The 27554-nt window shown below is 37.5% G+C and overlaps 1 protein-coding gene across 1 annotated transcript in view; it reads left to right on the plus strand.

Moving 5' to 3' along the window:
• The first annotated feature begins 1172 nt into the window (after positions 1–1172).
• LOC122639727 (disease resistance protein RPV1-like) overlaps positions 1173–27554 on the plus strand; it is a 118452-nt gene continuing 92070 nt past the window's right edge. The window contains exons 1-3 of the mRNA XM_043832659.1: positions 1173–1771; positions 2663–3607; positions 4872–5043. Coding sequence (XP_043688594.1) covers positions 1230–1771; positions 2663–3607; positions 4872–5043 — 1659 coding nt within the window. The 5' untranslated portion in view covers positions 1173–1229. The remainder of the gene's footprint in view (positions 1772–2662; positions 3608–4871; positions 5044–27554) is intronic.

Here is a 27554-nt window from a genome sequence, read left to right on the forward strand (position 1 = left end):
TGGCGAGTATGACCAAGGATCTCTCCACCAGTGGAAACCTCATCTCCAACCTAAAGAAATTGTCCTCTGTTCGTACTACTGGGAGAACTATGATTTTCGTGTATGGGTTCATGTTCACCTTCGTTGCTTTCACAGTCTTCATCGCCTTCAACCCTTTTGCAACTTCTTCCCCTTAGCTCACCAACATCTTCGGTAGTTCTGGTTCTGATTCCCCCTATAGATCTCCCTTCTCTTCCCTTTTATCCTACTTCGTCCCTAAGTACTAGATTGATCATCTTCCAGCGACCTGGAAATGATTCAGATTAAAAGATGCAAGGGTTTCAATTAACCTATGAGGTACCAGATTAGGATTATTGAATACTTTTTTGTGTGGCTTTTAGTAACCCGATCTTCGGGTTAGTGTGATGGTTACACAGTCATGAGATTGATGATGCTTCCCCTGTTTTTTTTTCCAGCTTAATGTGACATAAGGTTTCAAGAGAGGTGGATTGGAGTGGGTCTTAACCTTGGGTATCTTCGGCATGAACTACTCAGACTCTATAGTCAGAATTTTGAATTTTTTATATTTGTATAAGATGTTATATTGGTTAAGGCTTTAATGATCTTGAGTATTGTGAGCTTCTTGCCCTGTTTCTTTGTCTTGGCTTTTTGATCGGTCATGGTGTTTGAATGTAACATGATTATAAGCTGTTCTTATTTACTGTTTCAAATTAAGTTAAAATGTTTTATTTGCAATGCTGACAAATCTTAGAAAATTACAATCTGATCAATTTTGACATAATAAAAATTACAGTCATAAGAAAAACCATTTCCAAAATAAATAAAGTCAAGGTCAGGGTCAATCAGGGCCGACCATATCAGGGTCGAGTCGGGTTAAGGAAAACCCTGGCAGGATCGGGTTAGGGTTGAGGGTTTCTTGACCCTGCCAGGGTTGGGTCAGGGTCAGGGTTTAGGCAGGCCCGACCCAACCCAACCCATTGACACCTCTACCACCGTCCAACCCATTTAGTCAAGGGTGGTGGCTGGCCCTCTTCAACGAAGAGGACCCCAACAAAAGTTTCTCTAGGGAAGCAATGCAATTCAAGTCTACAAACCAAAGAGTATAGGAGAGAGGCCCTTCAACATCTTTTTCACAGAACCTGTCTAAAAATTTCACTAGGGGAGCAAATCAAATCTACAAGCCAATTAAGAATAGAGGAGAGAGGCCCTTCAACATCTTCTCTGCCACTATGCGCAACTCTAACTTCAACTTGATGGCAAGACAGTCCGAGGCTTCCTCTTCTTCCTCCTCCTCCTACGCCTCCTCCACTGCTGGATCTTCAACTTACAATGTGTTTCTCAGCTTTAGGGGTGAAGACACTCGCAAGAGCTTCACTGGCCACCTCTACCGTGCTCTGAACAGAGAACAGATCAATGTCTTTATGGACAGCTACAAACTGTGGGAGGGAGAGGAGATTGGGACAACACTTGTCAAGGCAATTCAAGGGTCCAAAGTCTCTATTGTTGTCTTCTCTAAAGGCTATGCCGATAGCAAATGGTGCTTGAAGGAACTCGTCAAGATATTGGAGTGCCATAGATCCAAAGATCAGATTGTTCTCCCAATATTCTTCGATGTTGATCCGTCAGATGTTCGACATCAGACCGGAAGTTTTAAAGAAGCGTTTCTTGAACATGAGATGAATTTCGATCTCCATATCGTAGCGCAATGGAGGGATGCTTTGACAGTGATAGGGAATCTGGAGGGATGGGTTCTCAATGAAATCGAAAATGGGTAAGTCTTTTATCAACAAAAAAAAAAAAAATTGAAAATGGTTAAGTCTTATTTCATATATATTTTTTCGTTTTTCCTTTTCTAGGGATTAAAAAAAAAAATCTCATAAGCAAGGTTCGTAATCATGGTATGGGTTAGATCAGATCGAGATCGTCCAAACTCGGGCGAATATGACATTTTTGCCCCTATTTTTTTTTTTTGTAAAAATCTGAATATATATATATATTATACCATTTAATCTTCGTTCATACAGGTGGATCAGATCTGTATCAAGGTAGTCTCAGCCGATATCAATCCAATCCAACCAAAATTGGCCAATCGATCTGAGATTACGAACCTTGCTCAGAAATCATACCATATAATAATGCATCTCTGTTTTTTTTGGTTGTTAGTTTTATAAACCCAAACTTAAATGGTTAATTTGGTAAAGCCCAAACCCAATAGTGTATGATCTTGTAGTTTTACTTTTACCTAGAAACTTGTTCAATTTTATGTTAATCATATACTAAAAAAGTAATTTTCTTTTCTTTTTTACTTGGGTACCAAACACCAAGAATTTTTGGTTTTTGTGGGGCATATATATGATTTCATTGGATAAATATTATAAAAGACAGCTTTTGATTTCCAACTCAGATTTCTTTTTGCCCCTAGTGTTCTTGTGATCAGGTTTTATGCTACCACATAAGCACACTTCTCACATCATGTCATGAGGTCTAAGAAAAAGATACAAAATTATATTTTTCAAAAAGGAAAATAAAGAAAATCTTATTTCAAATACTTTTACTGAGATAAATGTTTTTGTCACTTTGAGTACTTTTTCTATATGGATGGATATCATAATGTTTCATTTAATTGACAACTCAAATTCTTCATTTCACTCAATAATTCCAGGGATGAATCAAAGCTAGTTGAGCTTGTTGTTGGGAGGGCTTTGAGAGAAACAAGGAACATTCTCTTGAGTGATGTTAAATACCGTATTGGATTAGATTCCCGTGTGAACGATCTACTATCTTTACTAAATATTGGTAGCAAAGATGTTCGTTTTATTGGAATATGTGGCATTGGGAAGACAACCATTGCAAAGTCTCTCTACTATTGCATCAATAACAGCTTTTGTAAGAGTTGCTTTCTTCCAAACATTAGAAAAGAAGTATCAGCACCAAATGGATTAGTTTCTTTGCAAGAGAAACTTATCTATGGTATCTCGAAAAGAAATGTTCACAGTGAAATATTGAGTGTTGATAGCGGAAAACAATTCATAAATAGAAATCTCCAAGGAGAAAATGTTCTTCTTATGCTTGATGATGTGGATCATCGTTCCCAACTCAATGCTTTGGCTATTGATCTGAATTGGCTTGGTCGAGGAAGTAGGGTTATAATAACGACAAGAGATGAGCAGATTCTAAATGTGGCTAACATTGATAAAGATAAAATATATTGGCCTATGCAATTGGATGATGATGAATCTCTTCAACTCTTTAGTTTGCATGCCTTTCAAAAGGACAAACCTTTTGAAGAGTATAGGGAGCTTTCATGTGCTGTGGCAAATTATTCGGGAGGGTTGCCCTTGACTCTAGAGGTGTTGGGTTCCTACCTATTAGATGTAAGAAGCAAAGAAGTGTGGGAAAGTACAATACAAGAATTCAGAGAAATTCCTCCTAAAGAGGTCTATGAAAGGTTGAAGATAAGCTATGATAATCTAGAAAACGATTATCAGAAAGCCATATTTCTTGATTTTGCATGCTTTTTCGTTGGATGGGAGATAGAAAATGTAATTTCCCTTTGGGAAGCTTGTGGCTTTTATCCTAGATCAGCAATTGAAAGACTAACTAAAAGGTCCCTTCTAAAATTTGAATATGACGAGGATGCACACTATAAGAAAACTCATTTTTGGCGACGGTTTTTTCCCGTTGCCAAAAATCCAAATCCGTTGCTAAAAATGATGGCAACGGTTTTCTATACCGTTGCAATCACCGTTGGCATAAATGGCGCAGCCAAAATTAGGCGACGGAATAAGGGGTTCCGTTGAGAAAAAATATATTTGACGACGGTTAAAATAATACTGTTGCCTAATTTTGGTTTTTAGCAATGGTTACGAATTTACCGTTGCAGAAGATAATATTATGGCAACGGAACAAAGTTTATCGTTGTAGAAAACTACATATTTAGCAACGCTATTAACCGTTGCAAATAATAAAAAACTCCGTCGCTAAGAGCAATAAAGTTGGCCTTTTTGACAACGGTATAAAAACAACCGTCCCCAAAACTAAAATAACCAAAAAAAATAAAATTAAAATCAGCATATTTCCTGTAATTACAGTCTCATTTGTATATTTCCTGTAATTACAGTCTCATTTGTATATTTCCTGTAAGTCATATCTGATTCTCGAAATTACAGTCTCATCATTTGTCTTAGAAAAGGAATTCAAGTTTAAAGGCCCAAACAAGAAGGTATATATACTTCACTTGGTTGCTTCACCCTTGGAGTTGAAACTTCAGTAGATCTAGGATAACAAAAATAGATGAATTAATTATCCAGAGATGAAATCCTTGCCTCTTCTCCCTCTTTTGCAACTCTTAACTAATCAATCAATACAAATATATTGTAGAACATATATCTATATAGTATGTTTATTTTCTAGGATATCACAACATGAGAGATTTCTTGAAGAAAAAGTTGGAAACTTATGCAGCTTATCAATCAGATAATTTTCCATTTCCATGTTCAAATTTTGTGAAATACAATTTCCATATATTTTTTGTTGCATAAAAATTTACTTCCTGAATAAAACCAGTTAGTACTGACCTCTTCCACTTGATGCCTGTCTTTGAATTTGGTTGTCCCTTGTTCTGGGCAAGGCCTCCTTAGAAGGTAAACCTGTTTGCTGATGAAATTCTCCATCATCAATAGATGAAACTGACTGCATTCCACCATCCATGCATGCTTTTTCGTTGGATGGGAGATAGAAAACGATTATCAGAAAGCCATATTTCTTGATTCTGCATGCTTTTTCGTTGGATGGGAGATAGAAAATGTAATTTCTCTTTGGGAAGCTTGTGGCTTTTATCCTAGATCAGCAATTGAAAGATTAACTAAAAGGTCCCTTCTAAAATTTGAATATGACGAGGATGGTGGCTGCCACTTGAGGATGCATGATCAGATTCAATACATGGGAAAGCAAATTGTTTCAAAAGAAAGCTTTAGAGAGCCAGGTAAGCGTACCAGGTTGTGGTCTCATGACGAAATCTTGGACGTATTAGAAGGAAACAAGGTAAGACCTAAGAACTTGCCCCTATCGATCTGTGTGTGTGTGTGCGTGCGTGCTTATAACACTAGCAATTCAAAGACATTATAAGAAAAAGTATTTATCATGAACAAGAACAACAGAGCACATTCAGTTGTGCTGTACACTTTATAATTCTTTCAGATCGACAATGATTTAAACAGACTCAACTACCACTAGGGCACATCAAATGACATGGGATGAGCCCTTATCACTACCCGTTCTTTTTTTTTTTTTTTCCTTTAGGGGGGGGGGGGGAGGTTACTGGTGTCCACCAATTACAAATTATTTGGATTATTTCCTATTGCAGGGAACTGATTGCATCGAAGGAATCATCCTTCCCACTGGCTTACCGATTGATTTAGCCAGTGAACAGTTTGAGATGATGTCCAACCTAAGACTCCTCAACATTAATTCAAAAAGTTTCAGGGGAGACTTTTGGCGCTTTCCTTCTGCACTAAGATGGTTCAGGTGGAATAACTGTTCTTGGGATATTGTACCAACCAATTTTTATCATAAGAGACTGATTCATCTCGACCTATCATTTAGCATGATTAAAGAAGCTTGGATTACCTGTCCTCAAGAAGAAAATAAGGTATAGACTTTGAATTTTTCTTTTCTCATTCTATTGCTTAATTTTGTGGGAGAATGTTCTCTATGCCGCAGCGCAGCCTGCACCTAGGCACATGGGCAGCCTGTGCAAAGGGGGTCATTGTGCCCACCCCCATGTGCCTGAACGCAGGCTGCGCTGCGGCACAAAGAACAGCGCCCCTACTTTTATGGATATATAGTACTTATATTCTGTTTGTTTGACAATGTACGTACAGTTCCAAAATTTGAGGGTTCTCAATCTTAGTAATTGTGGAGGTCTACGGCACTCCCCATCCTTTGAATGGTTTCCTTGCTTGGAGAGAGTGGATCTTGGATACTGCAGAAACCTGAATATGTTAAATGAATCCATTGGAGTATTGAGTCGACTCAAAAGCCTTAATCTTGAATTCTGTGACTCACTAGTAGAGTTGCCTTTTTCCATTTGCAATCTAAAGTCTTTGGTTGAGCTCAAATTGAGTAATATTAGAAGAATTAAGGAATTGCCAGACGGTGTTGGACTATTAGAAAAACTTGAGGAATTAGATGCTCAATGTTGCAGTTCATTAGTAAGAGTACCGGATTTGTCAAAGACTAAAAATCTGAGGAGATTAAATCTGAAAACTTGCTATAAGCTGAACCAGATTCGAGGCATTGAGGGAGGAGAATCCTTTGAAATTTGGAAGCAACAGGATGCTACAAGTTGACACGTCCAGCAAGGAAGATACTTGGCAAGGTCCTTTTCACTATCTTCTTTTGTTTTCCCTTATCTATCTATAGCTACTCCAATTTGATGATTATTGCATATATATACATGGCTTTGTTACGTGTCTCGAATTCTTGGACCCGTTTCGAAGAATGACATGTTCTGACATTTTTTTGGTGGTGATCCGAATGGAACTTTTTCTGAGATCTGTGATGGTAGCGGAGGGTTTAGTATGGTTCGACCCGACCTGATGGATCGACCTGGATCCGATCGAGGAGTACTTATGTTCTTTACCCGCTTTGTTGTAAAGAGTAAGATTTGGGGGGGGGAGGTCGTTTTAGGGTTTTAGGGAGAGAACAGCAGCACCGTTCTGGGTGTTCTTGAGAGTTCTCCATTGTAACTTTCTCTGATTTACATAGTGAAACAGCTTTGCTTTCGCCCGTGGATATAACACACCATATTAGTGTGTGAACCACGTTAAATCTTTGTGTCATCTTGCTCTGTTTTTGTTTCTTTTCGTGTTTTTGTTGGTGTTTATTCTAACATGCTCCTTTCCTTCCATTTCTTCTGGTTTGCATGCAGGGATCACTTTTACCCGACAGGCCACAGGAATATAGTTATTCCTTGAGCACTGCAAATGATGGGATCTGCTGTATTAAGGGGTTAATTTTGTGCATTGTTTGGGAATTCCTCCCTGACTTGAAAAAACAGCGTCCGTCACCATGCATCATCGAGTTTATGATTTCCGCTTCTATTCGCGAAAAAGATGAAAAAACCATGCGTTGTTTTCATTCGGTGCGAATTGAGGACGTTCATTCTCCTCGTGTTGGAGATGATATAATCTGCATTCACTATTTCAAAGGCTTTGACTGGTTTGGGATTCCATTGCAAGGAAAAGATGCTATCGAGAATTTGTTTATTCGACGATTGAAGTATTCGAAACCCAAAATGCCCAATTGTAAAGTAAAATTCTGGAAGCTTTTGTTCAAGAAACCCGCCCAGCAAATGCCTATAACTGTAACAGATTTCTTCAGTTGGTCAGGTAAGGAACCAGATCTATTATTCAATTGGTCAGATGTGGAGTCAGATCTAGACGGAGATGGAATAGTAGAGATGGATGTAGAAGATGAAGAGATACTAAGGCCCGCCAAAAGGAAAGGTCTTCTTCTTCTTCAAGACAACAACGATGATGTTCAATTGTTTCCCTCTTATACTGAAGGAGAGGAGTCGTATCGAACAACAGGTGAAGTTGGCGAAACTTCTTCATATGCAGAGTAGAGGATTATTGACGAGGATCATGAGGCAGCAGCTTGTCCATCTCCGGTTGAAGAAGAAGGTGGTAATCAAGACAGCTAGATGATTCAATTCCGGAGCTGCTTAAAGGTACCAAACACAAAATTCCAATTCAAACAGTTTAGTAGATTTAATTTTCTACAGCCTTCATTCTAATCATGGCGACTCCTCAAATTCAAACTTTTTTTTAGCTTGAAAACAGAGTTTTAGAGGATTTGGAAGTATGTTGCCGTGATGCCATCCTGCTTAATTTGTGGAATAAATTGGTAAAAGAATGGACTTAATATATGATTACTCGTCTGCTCTTAGCGTTTGTTCTTGCAAAAAAACATGGCGACACACTGATTGATTTATGTGTCTATCGCTCTCCTCAAATTCAAAATTTTTTTTTCTTTCTTTTCTATCCATTTCTTGTCAACCAAACATAGCCTTAATGGACATCAGTTTAGACTAGGGGCTTGATTTTCTCCAATAAATATGTAGTTTCAATTGTGGGGATCATCTTAATGGTGTCATTCTTATAGGATGAGGGCTTAGGGAATCCTCTTGCCCACCAAGAAAAAAATTCTTTTTTTTTTTTGGTAGGATCACGGTTTGAGGTATCAGTATCGTATACGGGCGATACGTTTCAGTTTTGCAAGTGATCGATCTCAATACCGTGTCGATACCGGATCGGTGGCACAGTATAGAAAAAGGATAAAATGGTCAAAAAACTCATTTTTAAAAGAGGATTAGGGGCATATTTTTCTGATACGACTGATCCCTATTGATACAAATCCGATACCGTATCAGTTTTTGGGTTGACCAATACCCGTTCCCATACCGTGCACTAAAACCATGGGTAGGATTCTTGTCTACCAAAAAAGGTAATCTCTTGTGGTATAAGATTAGGAACTGTTTTTTTTATTGTGAAACTATTATGAAGAGCGCCATCCACATGTAAGGGTGTCAATCGGTTTGGTTTCGATTATTCGTTTCAGTTTAAGAAAAAAAATATAGAAACCAAAATTGAACTGAACCATGCAAGTTGAAGGATGTCCTGACCAATGCTATCAATTTCGAGATCAAAACACTTTGGGCCAAGTTGGTTGATAAGAACAGAATAGTCCGACTCAACCATAACATTAAGAAATCCAATACCATTATATACAAGATATAGTAACAAAAAGTGAAATTAAAGTAGCCTATATACCTATGAGCTATATGGTAGTCGACCCTCTCACAAAAGGAGTTGGTGCGAAAGCCTACATTAAACATGTAAATTTAATAGGACTTAGAACAATCTAAGTTTGAAATTCGAACTTAATGTTCAGAATATTTATGGAACTTAGAGCAATCTAAGTCTTGAATAAAAACTGATTGTTCATTGTCATGACAGTGCAGATGTCATGATGGAATACATACTTAAAGATAGTTGTTTCCAGAAAATTGGGAACAAGAATGAATTGTTTTTTATTCCAGAAAAAATCTCTTTATCCCTTTTTCAGTGCTTGAACATCGTTTTTGTTTATCATGTATATTAGTCATGGGGTTTGAGAAGGATGTAAGTGGTATTAGAGGTGAAGGGAAGTACAGGGGCCCAATCTAGATCTAGAGCAATGCATTGGCTGCCTTGGAAGCCATTGATTTGGAGGTTGCTGAGAATATTATGAACTCTGGATGCATCAATGGTGATCGAATTAATGGACTGGTCAATGGGATCTCTGGTTCCTGGATTGTAGTTCCTGCTTGTGCTGTTTTTGTTTGGGACTGTTTTGGGCCGAGATGTTGAACTCGTTTCTAGTTCATGAACCCATTTTTTTTTCAACTATAATTGATAACCGAAAGTATACAGAAATTCTGCATAAGAATGATCCATCCCTTAAGAATAGTCTATATATAAGTGCAAAGGCATACAGTAAAGTTTCCATATTTAGAAAAAGGAAAGGAAAACTGCCTGAAGAATGTAAATTTTTTTTAAACTTTCCCAAAGATATGGTGTGATTAGCACCAATTCTTTTGGCTGTCTTTCTTACGGAGATCTGATTTTGTTACACAAGGTAATTCATAGTTGGCCATCAGGTACACATCAAGTTCGATACATTCACTCCTGCGGTGGAACGTGGGCTTCTTGTGGGTTGAGGGTTTTAATTAGATTAGGTTTCAGAAAGATGCAATTATTATCACTACCCTGCACTTAGCTTATATTTATTAAAACTACCCTACATTAAGCTTTTTTTCTGAAACTATCCTGTTTTTAAATTTTTACATCTCTTTCTACCTTTTCATTTTTCTTCTATTTTTTACTATTTTTGCCATTAAAATAGTAAAAAATGAAAACATCCACTTGCTTCTTCTCTGTCGATATTTAAAAACATGACGGTAGAAGGAGATGTAAAAACATAAGCGAGGAAGGGCAATTTGGGTATTTAAAAATATGAGGGTAGAAGGAGATGTAAAAGTTTAAAAGCAAGGTAGTTTCAGAAAAAAAGTTTAAGGTAGGGTAGTTTTAATAAATATAGGTTAAGTGTAGGGTAATGATAGTAATTGCCCCTTTCAGAAATGGAAGGAGAAAGGGAAGTGATGTGTATGTTTGGGGAAGATAAGTTTTAGATTTTTTTTTTTCAAACCCTAAATGATTTGGGGAAGATGAGGACAATTTTGTTAGTTCACCCCATGGTTTTAACGTTGTTAGTCATAAACTAATGGAATGAGGGTATGTGTTAATTTTTGTGAACCTTAGGGGGGTATGCAGAATTTTCCAAAATTGAAGAGTGTGTTTATACTTACGTAATACCTTAGGGGTGGTACAAGAAAATTTTCCATTTTTTAAAACCATTTTATGCTGACCTGGTCGACAGATACAGCAAATCCTTGAATGAAGCAGAAGTAGGAGTGGTTCTTCACTTGTTGAAACATACAAATTCATATGTTTCTATTTAATATATGGCTTTCACTAATTGGTTATGTTGTGGGCTGTAGTGCTATAAGCATTTGGTTACATCCCCTATACCCATCCCTGTCCTTTTCCCTTCTAAGGATCACATCTTTATTTTTATTTGTTTATTTAAATTAAATTAAAGAGCATAATATTATGAAGATATAGTACATTAAGTTAGTAATCATGAAAATATTGAAACCCATTTATTGGTCTAAGTTAAAGAACGTCTAACAATTGATCAAGATTAAATATCACTAAGCATGAAATTATTACGACCCATTTAATAAATGGTCCGTTTAGAAATAAATAGGCCTATAGCTCGGTTAAAGACCGATTATAGCTGGAGATTGACCGAGTCTGTTCAGACCCGGTCCGATTAGCTAAATGGGCAATCACGGTGCAGGGCTTGAGATTGGTGAAGCCTGGTTAGCCCCAACCGAGACCGACTGAGCCCGACTGGTTGATACCTCCACGTGCAAGCATCGCATGGGGGTGGGATTTTTGGTTTTCTATGGGGGTACAGTAGTCATTTCATGCCTCTTGTGTCTAGGAGCAGAAGCCACGAAACCAATTAACATTCTTTTTCTCTTATTTAAAATAATAAAATAAAAACATTTTTGCAAACTATTTATAAGACAAACACTTGACCATGACTTTAACAAGTTACCATATGTACTTCCATGCAATCTAAAGGAGATGGAACAAAAAACTGTATATTTCACAATAGAAAAAGACTGCTATACTTCTGCATTGCAATTTTCCTCTGAATTTTTAATTATTTTTCTCTTATACTTTAAATATACGAATCCCATATAAATATATAATTTTTTTTCAAAACAACCATCAGTTTAGTGTGGCGTGCATGTTACTTCCCACATTGAACCTGATTTCATTAATTTTTATAGTGTGGCGTTGCATGTTACTTCCCACATTGAACCTGATCCCTTAGCTAGTTCAATAAGCTCGATGAAAATTATTTAAAATAAAAAATTAAGGGAAGCAGTTTTCTGTCTGGGAGTGCTGGCGCAGGAGTGTGGCCTGCGCCAGCACTCCCATGTGTCTATCTGTCTCTTTCTTAAAATAAGGGGGCAGAAGTGTCTTTTCATATGGAGAGAAAAGAGATAGACTCATGGGAGTGCTGGCGTAGGTTACACTCCGGGACAGATATTTTTTTCCCAAAAATTAAATAGAGAAGCAACTCAGAAAGTCAGTCCATAATGCCTTTCGCTTTTCTAGTAAACAATGGTTTTGTCGAAAACAGTAATTCTGTATGGATTGGGATTTGTACTGGCGTGTGGATCAGAACTCCCCAGTTGGACCATGCGCTGTGCACATGTGCGCTGGAGAGATGCCGGAACCGCTCAATACTTCCTACCAAAGTTTTAAAGAATTTCGCTTTCACCTCCTAAATTTGTCATTTACCTGAGGGCAAAAACATAAAAAAAAACTGATTTGAACGAAATTCTACAGCGCAACAAACTTTCCAAATTACAAGTCAGGAATTAAATTACTTTGCCTACGGGCGTCGATAGATTCTATTAGTTGTTTCACAGGATCGTCCGAGTATTTATCCACGGCCCATTGAGTTGTATATAAAAATTCTCTAGGTAGGTGCCATATGATAACGCTTCAAAAAATTGATTCTGGTGTTTTTTGGAACAGACGATATAAAAACTGTATGGCATCACCGGTTTGTTTTTTTGATTATTTGAAACAGACTGAATACTGGTCACACTTTTAAGCCCTATCTGTTTCTCACATTTGAGAATCAATTCTAGGAAAAATCGGAGAAACATGGTGCATTTTTAAATTACAAGGGGCATTATTGTCATTGGTCACTTTAAACATAAGAAAGAAAAACCTAACGCCATTTCTTTGTTTGACATCAAGGGTTTCTCTACCGAGCTTCCAAAAATCGCAGGGGAGGATTCCAACCTTCAAACGGTAATGGCAGACCTCTTTACCCCTCTCCCTCTCTCTCTCTCTCTCTCTCTCTCTCTCTCTCTCTCTCTCTCTCTCGCTTGAACTCTTACCGATTTTGTTTAATTTTCTGCAAACCCATTTAGAGGACTCGACGAAGATTTTACACCGGAAGTAGCAGTTTAGAGTGCTTCTATCTCTCTCTCACTTTCTCTGTCGTTATTGCTCTCTGAACTTGGAATCTTGTGATTTTGCCAAGGGAAATTATCAACGTCACCCCCTGACGTTTGCCTATATTTGAAGACACTCCAACTAATTATCATAATATCAATGCCACCCCTTGCTTTATCAAATTAATTCCACACAGACCCCCTACCGTTAATTAAGAACTGTTAAATGGTGATGCCATCTATTTATATTTTTTAAAAGACAAGTCTGCCCTTCTTAGTGGGTGAAATACCTAATCTACCTTTTCAATTAAAACATCCACAAACCCTTCTTCTTCTTCACACTTAGCCGACGACGTTGGAGAACATCCTCTGCAACACATCTACTCCCCCCCCCCCCCACTCCCCCACTCCTTTCTCAGATCTGTTTTCTGCTATTCACCCCCGCCCCACATTCAGATCTGTTATCTACTACTCCCCTTTATTCCTGCGTTCTATTATGAAGTAGTATTTCAGTTCTAGTTTCTCTGTCAAAGAGCTTCATACATTTTGCTCTATTTCTCTGTATTGCTGGAATTAGAATTGAAATTTTGATCACCCTGAGTTCTGTTCTGTAAGCTATTAATCTATTTCTGCTTATGTTTGTTTGGTGACGATTCTATTTGCTTCCATCTTCTCTAAATCTACAAACCTGCTCTGCTGTAGTTACTTGTTCTATGTCAGCACCTACGGCCTGTTTCTTTTTCCTTTTGGTTGCTTTTATGACCTGTTATTACTGTTATCCATCAATCCGTCGGGTCCCATATTAAATCCGAAATACTTTATTTCAGTTGTTATGTGTTGTTATTTCTTCAACATCCAAAATACAGACCAGTCACACACATGCACATCATCAGCCGCAATTTATTTTGATGCTTAACTTCAAATTTGGTCTAACTTATATGGAAAAGAAAGAAGGTAGACGAAGAACAGTGGTGGGCGTTGGCCGCTGGGGAAGAAAGGGGTGGGAGGGTATGGTGGAGCTGGCGCTGGAGGCGGGTAATATAAAGAAGAAGGGCGGGTATGGAAGAGAAGGGTGGGTGCTGGTTGCGCAGAGAAAGGGTTTTGGAGAGGGGCGGGGGACCGGTGGAAGTGGGGAAGAAAGGGGGTTGCAGCGGTAGAGGAACTAACTTATGTGGCAAAGAAAGAAAGTAGACGAAGAACAGTAAATGGGTCCCACTTCTATGAATAAAAAATTAAAAAAATAATGCTCATGGAAGTATTTCGTTCATTGGATCATTCTGATTGGGTAATATATTTCTCTTTCTCTCGGTCATTGGATCACTCTAGGTTTTTTATGTTTTAGTATAAAGGGAATTTTGGTCAAAGGAAATTCAGAGGTTAACACCGTTAAAAAAGTGGGTAACGGTTGATATTATTGTAGTTAGTGGGTGTGCCTTCAAATATAACTAAACGTCAGGGGGTGGCACTGATAATTTTCCTTTTGCAAACCCACCGGTTTTAGTTTTTTTTTTAGATTTTTTTCGATTTTGGATTTTGATTAATATTACTATTTTAATGCTGCCATGAATCATACTTGGAATCTTGTGATTTTGCAAACCCACCGGTTTTGGGTTTTTTTTTCAGATTTTGTTCGATTATGGATTTTGATTAATATTACTATTTTAATGCTGCCGTGAATCATACTTGAAATCTTGTGATTTTGCAAACCCACCGGTTTTGGGTTTTTTTTTAAAATTTTGTTCGGTTTTGGATTTTGATTAATATTACTATTTTAATGCTGCCATGAATCATACTTGGAATCTTGTGATTTTGCAAACCCATCGGTTTTGGGTTTTTTTTTTAAGATTTTGCTTGGTTTTGGATTTTGATTAATATTACTATTTTAATGCTGCGATGAATCATACTTGGAAGCTTGTGATTTTGCAAACCCACCGGTTTTGGGTTTTTTTTAAAGAGTTTTTTCGATTTTGGATTTTGATTAATATTACTATTTTAATGCTGCCATGAATCATACTTGGAATCTTGTGATTTTGCAAACCCACCAGTTTTGGGTTTTTTATTTTTTTTAGATTTTGTTTGGTTTTGGATTTTGATTAATATTACTATTTTAATGCTGCCATGAATCATACTTGCAATCTTCCACCGGTTTTGGGTTTTTTTTTAAAGATTTTGTTCGGTTTTGGATTTTGATTAATATTACTATTTTAATGCTGCCATGAATCATACTTCAAATCTTGTGATTTAGCAAACCCACCGGTTTTGGTTTTTTTTTAGATTTTGTTCGATTTTGGATTTTGATTAATATTACTATTTTAATGCTGCCATGAATCATACTTGGAATCTTGTGATTTTGCAAACTCACCGGTTTTGAGTTTTTTTTAAGATTTTGTTCAATTTTGGATTTTGATTAATATTACTATTTTGATGCTGCCATGAATCATATGCTTTGTTGTGGAGCCTTTGAGGAATTTGCTTGCCTTTAACCAACGATTGTGCATCGACCATGTATGACTTAAATAATACAAAATTTAATGTGACGGAAGTCCTCCCTGTGAAAATTGAGGCAGTTAATTGTTTAAACAGAAAATAAATGCAAAATAAGATTGAAACAGGATACTCATATGGACAGGATTGGACCAAGGAAGAACAGACCACCAAAAGCATCACTGATGCAGCTACAACACCATTAACTAGTACATTATGTATAGTGGTTCTCTCCTCCACGATAGTTCTTTGAAACCCATCGTTGCTGGATTCCTGCAAAGATCATATATGCAAAAATGGATTACAGAGTAGGTGCTTTTCGATTCAGCAGATTTTGAGTGCTTATTGGACCAGTGGAGGCTTGAACTTGTGGCTCAGTCCTTGTAGTTTAAGTGTCAAGCCAAGGCCAACAGAGTACAAAATATAAGATCATGAGTTTCTTTATATTTCTCTACTAATTAAAAAAGAGTTTCTTTGTATTTACAGAATCCACCCATCTATCTCTCTTGCACTTTTGAGAATGTCTGCCTCAGTGGAGAAACAAACCCCCTATTAGTTTCATTAATCTTTATGGAAAATACCCACCTGGTTTGTTTTCAACCAAGTGCCAAGACACTAAGGAAGGGCTTACATGCAGTATTGCATCACCACCGGCTGAAAATGTCAAAGCAAATGGAGCTTGGAATTGGAAGATAATATCATAAATATAAAAGCCATGGTGTAAGTGGTAATTACGTAATTTTTGATAAACAATATAAACGATCCTGTTAAGTGCGATCCGTACAGATTTCTGTTTCTTCTAAACTTTAGAAACATATTTTTTTTCAGGGTTACCATACAACATTTCAAAACCCAAAAACGTTCAAAAAACACAAAAACACATAAAAGTGTGCTACACCCAAAAAACTAAAAAGAAACAGAGGCGTTGCTATACAGAGCCTAAATGATTCAATAAACAAACCTTATCATCGAAATTTTCACATTTCCACGTATCAGCATGAAGGGTATATTCTTTTGTTTTTTTTGAAAATTACATGATTAGCTAATTTTGGGTTTTCATTTACAAATCTGTCCACCCTATGTTTGAATTAACAAAAATAGACAAAAACAAATTTAATTTTACAAAACTAGACAAAACAGTGAGTCTCCTTCCTTCCTCGACAGTTCCCTTATGAAAAAATCTCTTTTTTTTCCTCTACTACTTGGGGTAGCAGAGAATGACGGTGGTTGGGACAAGGGTAGGATTGCAAGGAATGGAGGATGCCTGGGCAAGAAGGCAATGACAAGGGTAAAAATGTATAAAAAAGTAAGTGTAGGAGGGAGAGACACTATTTTGTCCTGTTTTGTAAACCTTAACTTGTTTTTGTCTATTTTTGTTAACTCAAACATAAGATGGTCAATTTTGTAAATGAAAACCCCAAAGTAGCTAATCATGTAATTTTTATTTTTTATTTTTTAGGTTTTTATCAAGTGCCCCTTGAAAATGTTCATTTGTCCAAATTCCTCCCTACAACTTTTGTAATTGCAAACTCCCCCTTACTTTCAAAACTTTGTAATATTTTGGTCCTTGCCGTTAATTTGAAATGTTAAATGTTAGTTTTAGGGTATCAAATGACCAAAATGCCCTTCTAATAAAAAATATTAGAATTTAAAAATAAAATGACTAAAATACCCTCATCTTCTCCAAATGGTTTAGGGTTTGAAATTGAAAATCAAACCCTAAATCATTTGGGGAAGATGAACCCTAAAATCAAACCTTCATAACTGAAAATCAAACCTCCAGAATTGAAGGTCGATCGATGTCCACATCTAGACTGGCTGATCCGATCCAATCCGATCCTATCTGGTGATACCTTTGTGTTTTAAAATATCCTAATTCCTCATTTTGTATTTATAATTTGCATATGACACTATGAGAGTTAGGGTTAGGGTGTCTTAATAAATTTCTTTTTTGTCTATGAAATCCATTCGCTTTAACAATTCAGTTCAGTTTAGTGCAGTGCCCCCCTTAATCTTGGTGTTGTGGCCTTATTTTGTGTTGTCAAGGAACGAATCTATCCCTAAGCCGCATCGCTTCGTTTTATCCCCACCCCCCTTTTCCCCTGTTTTTTGCTCCGCTTTTCATTTTTCCCCCAATTAATGAAGTGCACTGCTTCCATCGCGTTGATGATATTGTGCGATTCAATGCCTTATAAACTAATAGCAGAAGTGCCAGACATAAGACACCATTAAAATGTAAAACCATGCTTCTGGGGAAGTGGGTAACTGGGAATGCCATTTCCTGCAAGTACCTTTTCCTATTATTGGATGATTATTCCATTCATTTATTGGTACTAAGATTAACTACGAATATTACCCTAAAACAAAAGATTAACGGTACCCAGATCAACTGTTTTGTTCTTAAAATTCTACACCATTGAGCCATTAGCCCTGAACCAGAAAGATTCCATCTCTTTCTTCACTCTCTACTCTCACTTTTTTATTCCATAATTTTCAAAGTTAAATGTCTAAAATCCATACCGTCTATTTTCTTCTTCTTTATTTCATTTTTGAAATGTTTTAACATTTTTTTTACTGTCATTCAAATTCTGATCTATTTTAAACACACCGTATTGTACAATTTTTTTTTGTGTTACCATTTTAACTAACTAAGGTCTCTACATGAGGTGAGAGACTATGTAGAGACAAACAGTCCCTTAAACAAAATATAACCTTGGGATAATTGATGAGGAGATAGACAGTCTTCAAAGAAGAACTTGTACAAGATGATCTACCCTCCAGAGGATGATCTAGCTCGACCGATTCTCTTCCAAAAACTAGGATTAGGACATATTTAGTTAGATTTTTACCTTTAGATTGGAATTGGCCGGGACCAATCTGCATCCCGATTCTGATTTTTAAGCCCTGATATTAGTATGGTATGGATCATTCTTCTTAGCTAACCTTTTTCTATGACTTAAACCTACAAGGTGAAGGTGAAAGGGAAAGGGAAAGTGAAAGAGAAAGAGAATGATGATAATGTAGGAACATATCAAATTGTAACTATTAATACCGTTAGATTGAGATAAGCTAAGATCTTCGTATCGTATTCAAGGTTTTAAAACGCGTAATCGGTGACAGAAGCGATCAGTGCCGATTCTAATGTGATTTAGATCATAATGGACTTTGAATCAGTCTAAAAAATTCCACACCTAAATCTCAACCGTTGATTATAAAAATCAAATCTCCACAGTTCATTCACTTCAACGTTTAACAGGCATTATCGGTGAACCAACTTTACCAAATCTTACCATTCTCTCTTCTCAGGCGGTGACTTCCCTCGCCATGGCAATGTCTCTCTGGAAAATTATCACCTCCAGTTTGCTAACCGGCCCAGTTCCCCAGTTCCTCTAATAGGGGGATGGTGGACCCCACCCGGGCAGGGTGTTTGGGTATGGGTAGAGAGGTCATTTCAGCCCCCCTTTGTTAGAGGAACTGGGGAACTGGGCCAATCGGCAAACTGGAGGTGATAAAGATCCATGTCTCTCTTCCCATCACTCCAACTATGTCCGATACAACAAGGGAGAATAAAGATGAGGACGATGGAGCAGATGCCATTGATGAAATCGGTAGTGTACAAAACTCTCTGGCTCGAACCTCCGGTTGCGTTGCAGTACGGGAAGACGAAGAAGGATCTACAACTTATTTCACGCTAGAGCAAACGTTCCTCCAGCTTCTGCTACACCGGTTATGGGAGGTAACAGCCAGTAAAAGTTAAAGCTGCATTTAATATATTAAACGGATTGAGTTGATCTTAAAATATTCAACCTATTAGATTTAGGTTAGGTGGTGTGTTTAAGGAGTGCGCATCATGATCTTCTACAGCCGGCTGCCCATAGCGGCCATAGCAGTGCACTAATCAGACAAGGTGTAATAACCGTTTAACTCCCGCTTGGACAAGCAGACAAAACGCTTGATCAGGGGTAAGACGGTCATTGTACTGTGCCTCATTAGTGTGCTGCTATGGCCGGCAGGCAGGCCGTAAACGACCTGATACTTCCCTTAAGATTTAGAGGGGTAGCAGTCGGTCAATCTTTTATTTTTGATAAATTCCTGATTGGGTTGGCTTTATATTCGAGTTTACAAACCAAAGAATATAGGAGAGAGTCCCTTCAACATCTTCTCTACGGAACCTGTCTAAAAATTTCTCTAGGGGAGCAAATCAAATCTACAAGCTAATTAAGAATACAGAAGAGAGGCCCTTCAACATCTTCTCTGCTACTGCAACTGCAACTTCAACTTCATGGCAGGACAGGCCGAGGCTTCGTCCTCCTACGCCTCCTCCACTGCTGGATCTTCAACTTACGATGTGTTTCTCAGCTTTAGGGGTGAAGACACTCGCAAAAGTTTCACTGGCCACCTCTACCGTGCGCTGAACAGAGAACAGATCAATGTCTTTATGGACAGCTACAAACTGTGGGAGGGAGAAGAGATTGGACCAACACTTGTCAAGGCAATTCAAGGGTCCAAAGTCTCTATTGTTGTCCTCTCTAAAGGCTATGCCGATAGCAAATGGTGCTTGAAGGAACTTGTCAAGATATTGGAGTGCCATAGATCCAACGATCAGATTGTTCTCCCAATATTCTTCGATGTTGATCCGTCAGATGTTCGACATCAGACCGGAAGTTTTAAAGAAGCGTTTCTTGAACATGAGATGAATTTTGATCTCCATATCGTAAAGCAATGGAGGGATGCTTTGACAGTGATAGGGAATCTGAAGGGATGGGTTCTCAAAGAAATCGAAAATGGGTAAGTCTATTACGAAAAAAAAAAAATGAAAATGGTTGTCTTATTTCATATATATATATATATATTTTGTTTTTCTTTATCTAGGGATAAAAAAAATCTCATATGCAAAGTTCGTAATCTCGGTATGGATTGGATAGGATCGGGATCGTTCAAACTCGGGCGAATATGACATTTTTGCCTTTGTTTTTTTTTTGTAAAAATCTTAATATATATATATATATATATATCATGCCCAAGAACTCTTACAGCAGGTCTCATCAACAAAACCCCAAACTAAGGCAACCCCTTATAACATAAAAAATATTTATAAGAAGTTTGACAAAATTCCTACTTCTTCACAAAATCCGGATCAAGTTAAAATTGCCAGCCTAAAAGCTACTACAAATAATTTAAAGACTGAAATCAAAAATATAAAAGCAGACATAACAATTTTAAAGAAGTTTCAGCAAAAGATCGAATTAATATATATATATATATATATATTATATACCATTTTATCTTTGTTCATACAGGTGGATTAGATCAGTATCAAGGTTGTCTTAGCCGATATCGATCTAATCCGACCAAAATTGACCAATCGATATGAGATTACGAACCTTGCTCATTAGTCATACCATATAATATTGCATCTCTGTTTTTTCTGGTAGTTAGTTATATAAACCCAAACTTAAATGGTTAATTTGGTAAAGCCCAAACCCGATGGTGTATGATCTTGTAGTTTTACTTTTACCTAGAAACTTGTTCAATTTTATGTTAATCATATACTAAAAAAGTAATTTTCTTTTCTTTTTTACTTGGGTACCAAACACCAAAAAATTTTGATTTTTGTGGGGCATATATATGATTTCACTGGATAAATATTATAAAAGACAGCTTTTGATTTTCAACTCAGATTTCTTTTTGTCCCTAGTGTTCTTGTGATCAGGTTTTTTGCTACCACATAAGCACACTTTTCACATCAAGTCTTGAGGTCTAAGAAAAAGATACAAAATTATATTTTTTAAAAAGGAAAATAAAGAAAATCTTATTGCAAATACTTTTATTGAGATAAATGTTTTTATCATTTTGAGTACTTTTTCACGGATGTTTACAATTTTTGCTCATAATTAATTTTTGGGAAAATATCATCTCTCTCCTTTAAGTTTCCTTAATATCAATCCAATACCTAAATTTTAAAAAATAACAATTCCCTCCCCTACTTTATAAAGATTCTATCAACCTTATCCTAAGTGATTAATTCTGTGGAGGTAACATATGAAAAGACATATATACCATCGTCTCTAACTTCTTTTTCTGATTTTACCCTCTTCAATCCCAAAACCCTTTTTCATCTTCTTCCCCATATTCCCTGCCCTGTTAAGCAATCTCTATCATGGTTTCGAATTGCCTTCATCTCCGTCTCAATCTGCATATTCTCCTCGGCCCCATCTCTGCAGACAAATCACAGCCAAGGAATTCTTCTCTTCTCACCAATCATTTCTTAACTACAAATCTAACCGTCAGTGCCACCCATCATCAACACCACCACTTGCACTTACTCCATAGTAGAAGAGGTAGAAGAAGAAGATGCTCTCCTCCAGTGATGGCGTCAAAACAATATTCACTTAACCATGACAAGGACGCAGCAAGCCTTGCCAATGACGATCTCAAGCCGATGACGCCGGAACAGAGGACTTTCTCCGGGTTGGAGATGGCCAGCCTCTGGGTGGGGCTGGTGGTGGGGGTCCCAACTTATTATCTAGCCGGCAGCCTTGTGGATCTTGGCATGGCCTGGTGGCAGGGCATCGCCACCGTCGTCGCCGCCAAAGTCATCTTATTAGTCCCGTTGATCCTCACAGGGCACCACCCCGGGACTCGCTATGGCATCTCTTTTCCAGCGGTCGCCCGCTCTGCTTTCGGGATTAGAGGTGCCCATGTCCCCACTCTCCTGCGTTCTTTGGTTGGCTGCGGTTGGTTTGGCATCGAAACCTGGATCGGCGGTGAAGCCATCTTCCTCCTCCTACCCTCCTCCCTTAATCATGCTTCTTTTGCTCGTTCCCTCCCATGGTTGGGCACCTCCCCTCTTGAGTTCTCCCGTTTCCTTGTCTTCTGGATGGCCCAGATGGCCTATCATATGGAAAGGTATTGATGGGATTCGGGAGGTAAATGAAAATGGAGGTAATGAACCGACTACCCAACTCCTTTTGCCTTTCTCCATAAGTGTTCGGTTCTAGGCTTCGAAAAACCATCGCAAGAATAGTGTTCGATTCCAAAGAAATCTGCAGGGGTCTCTCTGAGTTGAAATAGAATTTCAGATAATGGATAGTGAGAGAGTTTTCGGTTAATGGAGTAAAAAACAGAACAGGAGAAGAAGGAGAAAAATAGGAATCAAAATAGATTAAGGGTAATTTGGAGTTTTAAAAAAATTAGACATGTCCACATCATCAATTAATGACGATTTTTAAACGGTTAAGAGATTTCTATCTTAAAAAAACGGTTAGGGGACGGTTGATAGAATCATTAAAAAGTAGGGGAAGGAATTGTCATTTTCCAAAATTTGGGTACTGGGTTAATATTAAGAAAACTTAGAGGGGAGGGGGATGATATTTTTTTTGATGAAAGCTCATAATTAATTATTGCTATTCATTCAACTGAGAACTCAAATTATTCTTTGCACTCAATAATTCCAGGGATGAATCAAAGCTAGTTGAGCTTGTTGTTAGGAGGGCTTTGGCAGAAACAAGGAGCATTCTCTTGAGTGATGTTAAATACCGTATTGGATTAGATTTCCGTGTGAATGATCTACTGTCTTTACTAAATATTGGTTGTAAAGATGTTCTTTTTATTGGAATATGTGGCGTTGGTGGCATTGGGAAGACAACTATTGCAAAGACTCTCTACAATTGCATCATTAACAGCTTTCGTAAGAGTTGCTTTCTTCCAAACATTAGAGAAGAAGTATCAGCACCAAATGGGTTAGTTTCTTTGCAAGCGAAACTTATCTATAGTATCTCCAAAAGAAAAGCTCAAGGTGAAATATTGAGTGTTGATAGCGGAAAACAATTGATAAAAACAAATCTCTTAGGAGAAAATGTTTTTCTTATTCTTGATGATGTGGATGATCGTTCCCAACTCGATGCTTTGGCTATTGATCTGAATTGGCTTGGTCAAGGAAGTAGGGTCATAATAACGACAAGAGATGAGCAAATTCTAAATGTGGCTAACATTGATAAAGATAAAATATATTGGCCTACACAATTGGATGATGATGAATCTCTTCAACTCTTTAGCTTGCATGCCTTTCAAAAGAACAAACCTTTTGAAGAGTCTAGGGAGCTTTCATGTGCTGTGGCAAACTATTCGGGAGGGTTGCCCTTGACTCTAGAGGTGTTGGGTTCCTACTTAATAGATGTAAGAAGCAAAGAAGTGTGGGAAAGTACAATACAAGAATTGAGAGAAATTCCTCCTAAAGAGGTCTATGAAAGGTTGAAGATAAGCTATGATAATCTAGAAAACAATTATCAGAAAGCCATATTTCTTGATTCTGCATGCTTTTTCGTTGGATGGGAGATAGTAAATGTAATTTCTCTTTGGGAAGCTTGTGGGTTTTATCCTAGATCAGCAATAGAAAGACTAACTAAAAGGTCCCTTCAAAAATTTGAATATGACGAGGATGGTGGCTGCTACTTGAGGATGCATGATCAGATTCAATACATGGGAAAACAAATTGTCGCAAATGAAAGTTTTAGAGAGCCAGGTAGGCGTAGCAGGTTGTGGTCTCATGATGAAATCTTGGAAGTATTAGAGGAAAACAAGGTCAGACCTAAGAACATGCTTCTCGCTCTCTCTCTCTCTCTCTCTTTGTGTGTGTGTGTGTGTGTGTGTGTGTGTGTGTGTGTGTGTGTGTCTGGGGGGGCATAGTGGGGGAGTAAGCTTATAACACTAGTAATTCAAAGACATTATAAGCAGAAGTATATTGGAATCATGAACAAGAACAACACATCATATTTAGTAATGCTGTAAATTTTATAATTCTTTCAAACAATGATTTAAACCGTCCCTGCCCGTAGCGGCTTGTGAGGTCCAGACAGCGCTCTGCACGCAATGTCCACCTTACCCCTACGCGAGCACCTTACCTCTGTCTGGGCCTCATAGTCCGCTACGGGCAGGGTGCCATAGAATGGCTAAGCCAAGGCTTTTCTGATATGGGTTTGTGGCTGAAGAGACCCAAAAGCCTATCTCAAAACCTGCGAGTGGCCGGGATTTGAACATTTGTTTATAATTTTTCCTAACGCAAGAATAAGATTGATTACTGTTAGCAAAGAAAAGAAAACGCATCTTTTCTTTTATCACAAAAAAAAAAAAAAAATGATCTGTATCGGATTTAAACAGACTCAACTAGCACTGGGGCACTCCAAATGACATGGGATGAGCCCTTATCACTACCCGTTCTTTTGTTTTTTTTTTTTTTTTTGGGGGGGTTACTGGTGTACACCAATTACAATCTATTTGGATTATTTCCTATTGCAGGGAATTGATAGCATTCGTCCTTCCCACTGGCTTACCGATTGCTTTATGTAGTGAACAGTTTGAGATGATGTCCAACCTAAGACTCCTCAACATTAATTCAAAAAGTTTCAGCGGAGACTTTTGGTGCTTTCCTTCTGCACTAAGATGGTTCAGGTGGAATAACTGTTCTTGGGATATTGTACCACCCAATTTTTATCATAAGAGATTGATTCATCTCGACCTATCATTTAGCATGATTAATCAAGCTTGGATTACCCCGGCCTAAAGGAAAGGTATAGAATTTGACTTTTTCTTTTCTCATTCTATTGCTGGTTAGTTTTATATATGGATATATAGTACTTATATTCTCTTTGTTTGACAAATGCAGTTCCAAAACTTGAGGGTTCTCAATCTTAGTAATTGTAGATATCTATTGCAGTCCCCATCTTTTCTATGGTTTCCTTGCTTGGAGAGATTAGAACTTGGATACTGCAGAAACTTGAAGAAGTTAGCCGAATCCATCGGAACATTGAGTCGACTCAAAATTCTTGATCTTGAATGCTGTGACTCACTGATGGAGTTGCCTATTACCATTGGCAATCTAAAGTCTTTGGTTCAGCTTAAATTGAGTGATGTTAAAAGAATTGCAGAATTGCCCGATGGTGTTGGACTATTAGAAAAACTTGAGGAATTAGATGCTCAACGTTGCCCTTCATTACTAAGAGTACGGGATTTATCAAGGATGAAAAATCTGAGGAGATTAAATCTGCGTTGCTGCTATGAGCTGAAACAGATTCGAGGCATTGGGGGAGGAAAATCCTTTGAAAATTTGGAAGCAAGAGAATGCTACAACTTGACACGTCCAGCAAGGAAGATACAAGTGAATTTGGCGAAACTTCTTCATGTGCAAAGTCGAGGATTATTGACGAGGATCATGAGGCTGCAGCTTGTCCATTGATGAGCACATTTATGTGTGAAATCTTAGGGCATAAAACATACATTTTACCACATTGGACAGAGTTACTCGGTGCTTTCTTATGCTTTTCAGGTTTTAGGTGAATTCTTGTGAAAATGGAGGAGATGATACTAAGGAAATGTTTTTAAGCTATTTAGAAGTGTTAATGGCTTGGATACATAGCCCATCGAGTCAGCTTCGCAACGGTTCAAACGGCATATGATTCCGAGTTGAAACGAAGAAGTTACGGCCGTTTCCGTAACGAAGCACGAAAATGGTCTACAGGGGTTTATTTGTAATTATTGACAGTCGGCCGGCGATAAAGTGAAGCAAAAGTTCGGATTCCAGGGGCCTTAACGCAATAACCAGAAGTTATATTTCCTGTACCCGAAAGATTCCATTTGGAGGGCTCTGGACAGTCCAACTTCAACTTGAGATATCTTGGGCTCCCGAACTCCAAATTGGATCAAATTTGGGTCTATTTTGGGTGATTTTTCGCAAGGAACACAATGGTGAGGCCTATATAAGCACCCCATGCTCCACGTTTTCTGAAGGACAGAATGGGTATTTTATTTATTCTTGAAGGAATCCTAGTCATCACCCTTACTCTCTCTCTCCTCCAACTTCTCATGGGCACTTCTAGAACTCTACTTGGGATAGATTTATTTTGAAAGATATTTTCTCATCTATGGAAGGTTGAAAAATCAAAGATGCTTTGATTTTATTGCTTGGAGAAGATATCTACAATGAAAAGGAAGCACAAGTTAGAATGAGAAATTTATTTTTCTAAAAATAGAAGGTCTATGTAAATAATCTTCTCTTCTTCTTCTTTCTATTTTTTTCTTTTTTTCTTAGGATTCAAGGCATTGTAAAAAAGGAAGGAGAAGAGAATATTCTCTTTTCTTAGGGAATATTTCTCCTACACTTCCCCCTTCTCTCTTCTCCTTTCTTCCCCTTATAAATACCCCTTGCCCTCTGGGTTGTAAGAAGTTAATTTTTTAGTTCAGTTTTTAGTTAGTTTCTAGTTCAATTTTAATTCAGTTTTTTAGTGTAATTTTTATTTCATTCACTTAGTGAAATTTTCTCTTCTTTTCCTATTTTTGGCTTAAGTTCTTAGTTTTGATTTCATAAGTCTAGTTTAATGGTTGTAATAGTTTTAGTTTAAAGCTTCCTAGTCTAAGTTCCTATGTTGATGACAAGACATGGAGATTTAGAAGAGGAAGCCATGGTGAGTTTATTCAAGTATTCAAGCACATCAATGTATCTCATTCTCTAAACCCTTAATCTCATTCTCCCTCTCCTCTATTTCTCTCTATCTTCTTCTTCTTCTCCCTCTATTTCTTTTTTTTTTATTATTTTTTTTTATATGGTTGTGGTATGTGGATGCACTTTTATTCCCTTATTTCTTTTTATGTGATTATGAAGTGTGACTGCATTTTTATTCTTTTCAATTTGCGTTAGTCCGATAGGTTAGATGCTCATGTGTTAGGACGTCAATTTAATCCCTTAATTTTGTTAGATGCTTATGAGTTATAATGCATTAATTTTCATTAGTTTAATTATTTTAATTTAACACTTTAATTTGGTTCACTTTGCATTACTTTTAAGTTAATTAAATAGAGTGGCGTATATCTCTTCGTGTTCGACCCGTAGCTACGATTGACCCGTATGCTTGCGGTATTATTTTAACTCAAACATCCATCTCCCGTTGAAGCAGATGGTGATCAAGATTCAAGATAGCTAGATATATGATTCAATTCCGGAGCTTATTAATGATTGCTAAAAGGTACCAACACAAAATTCTGATTCAAACAGTTTAGTAGATTAATTCTTTTTTAAAATTTTTCTACACCCTTCATGCTAATCATTTCTTAATTTAATCTTTCTCTTTAACTAAATCTTTATGCATACTCCAAATAAATAAACAAGGGGGAAAGAACGCTAACCGGTGCTGGATTGTACCTCGGAGTCAAGGTTCAAAATTCAGATATTGGACTCGGTATCGATCATGGCCGAAACCTTTCTGGATCGGGATTGGATTGGTACAAATTGATCAAAACCCCCAAAATCGTTTTTTATGGATCGGGTCATGTATCGGCCAGAGTTGGTGGATGTTATGATTTCGGGATTGGATTGGCCGATATTATCTGGATTGGATCGGTCAATATCGGTTGGTATCGGTCAGTA

This window comes from Telopea speciosissima, chromosome 9 (assembly GCF_018873765.1).
Source record: "Telopea speciosissima isolate NSW1024214 ecotype Mountain lineage chromosome 9, Tspe_v1, whole genome shotgun sequence".
NCBI lineage: Eukaryota > Viridiplantae > Streptophyta > Magnoliopsida > Proteales > Proteaceae > Telopea > Telopea speciosissima.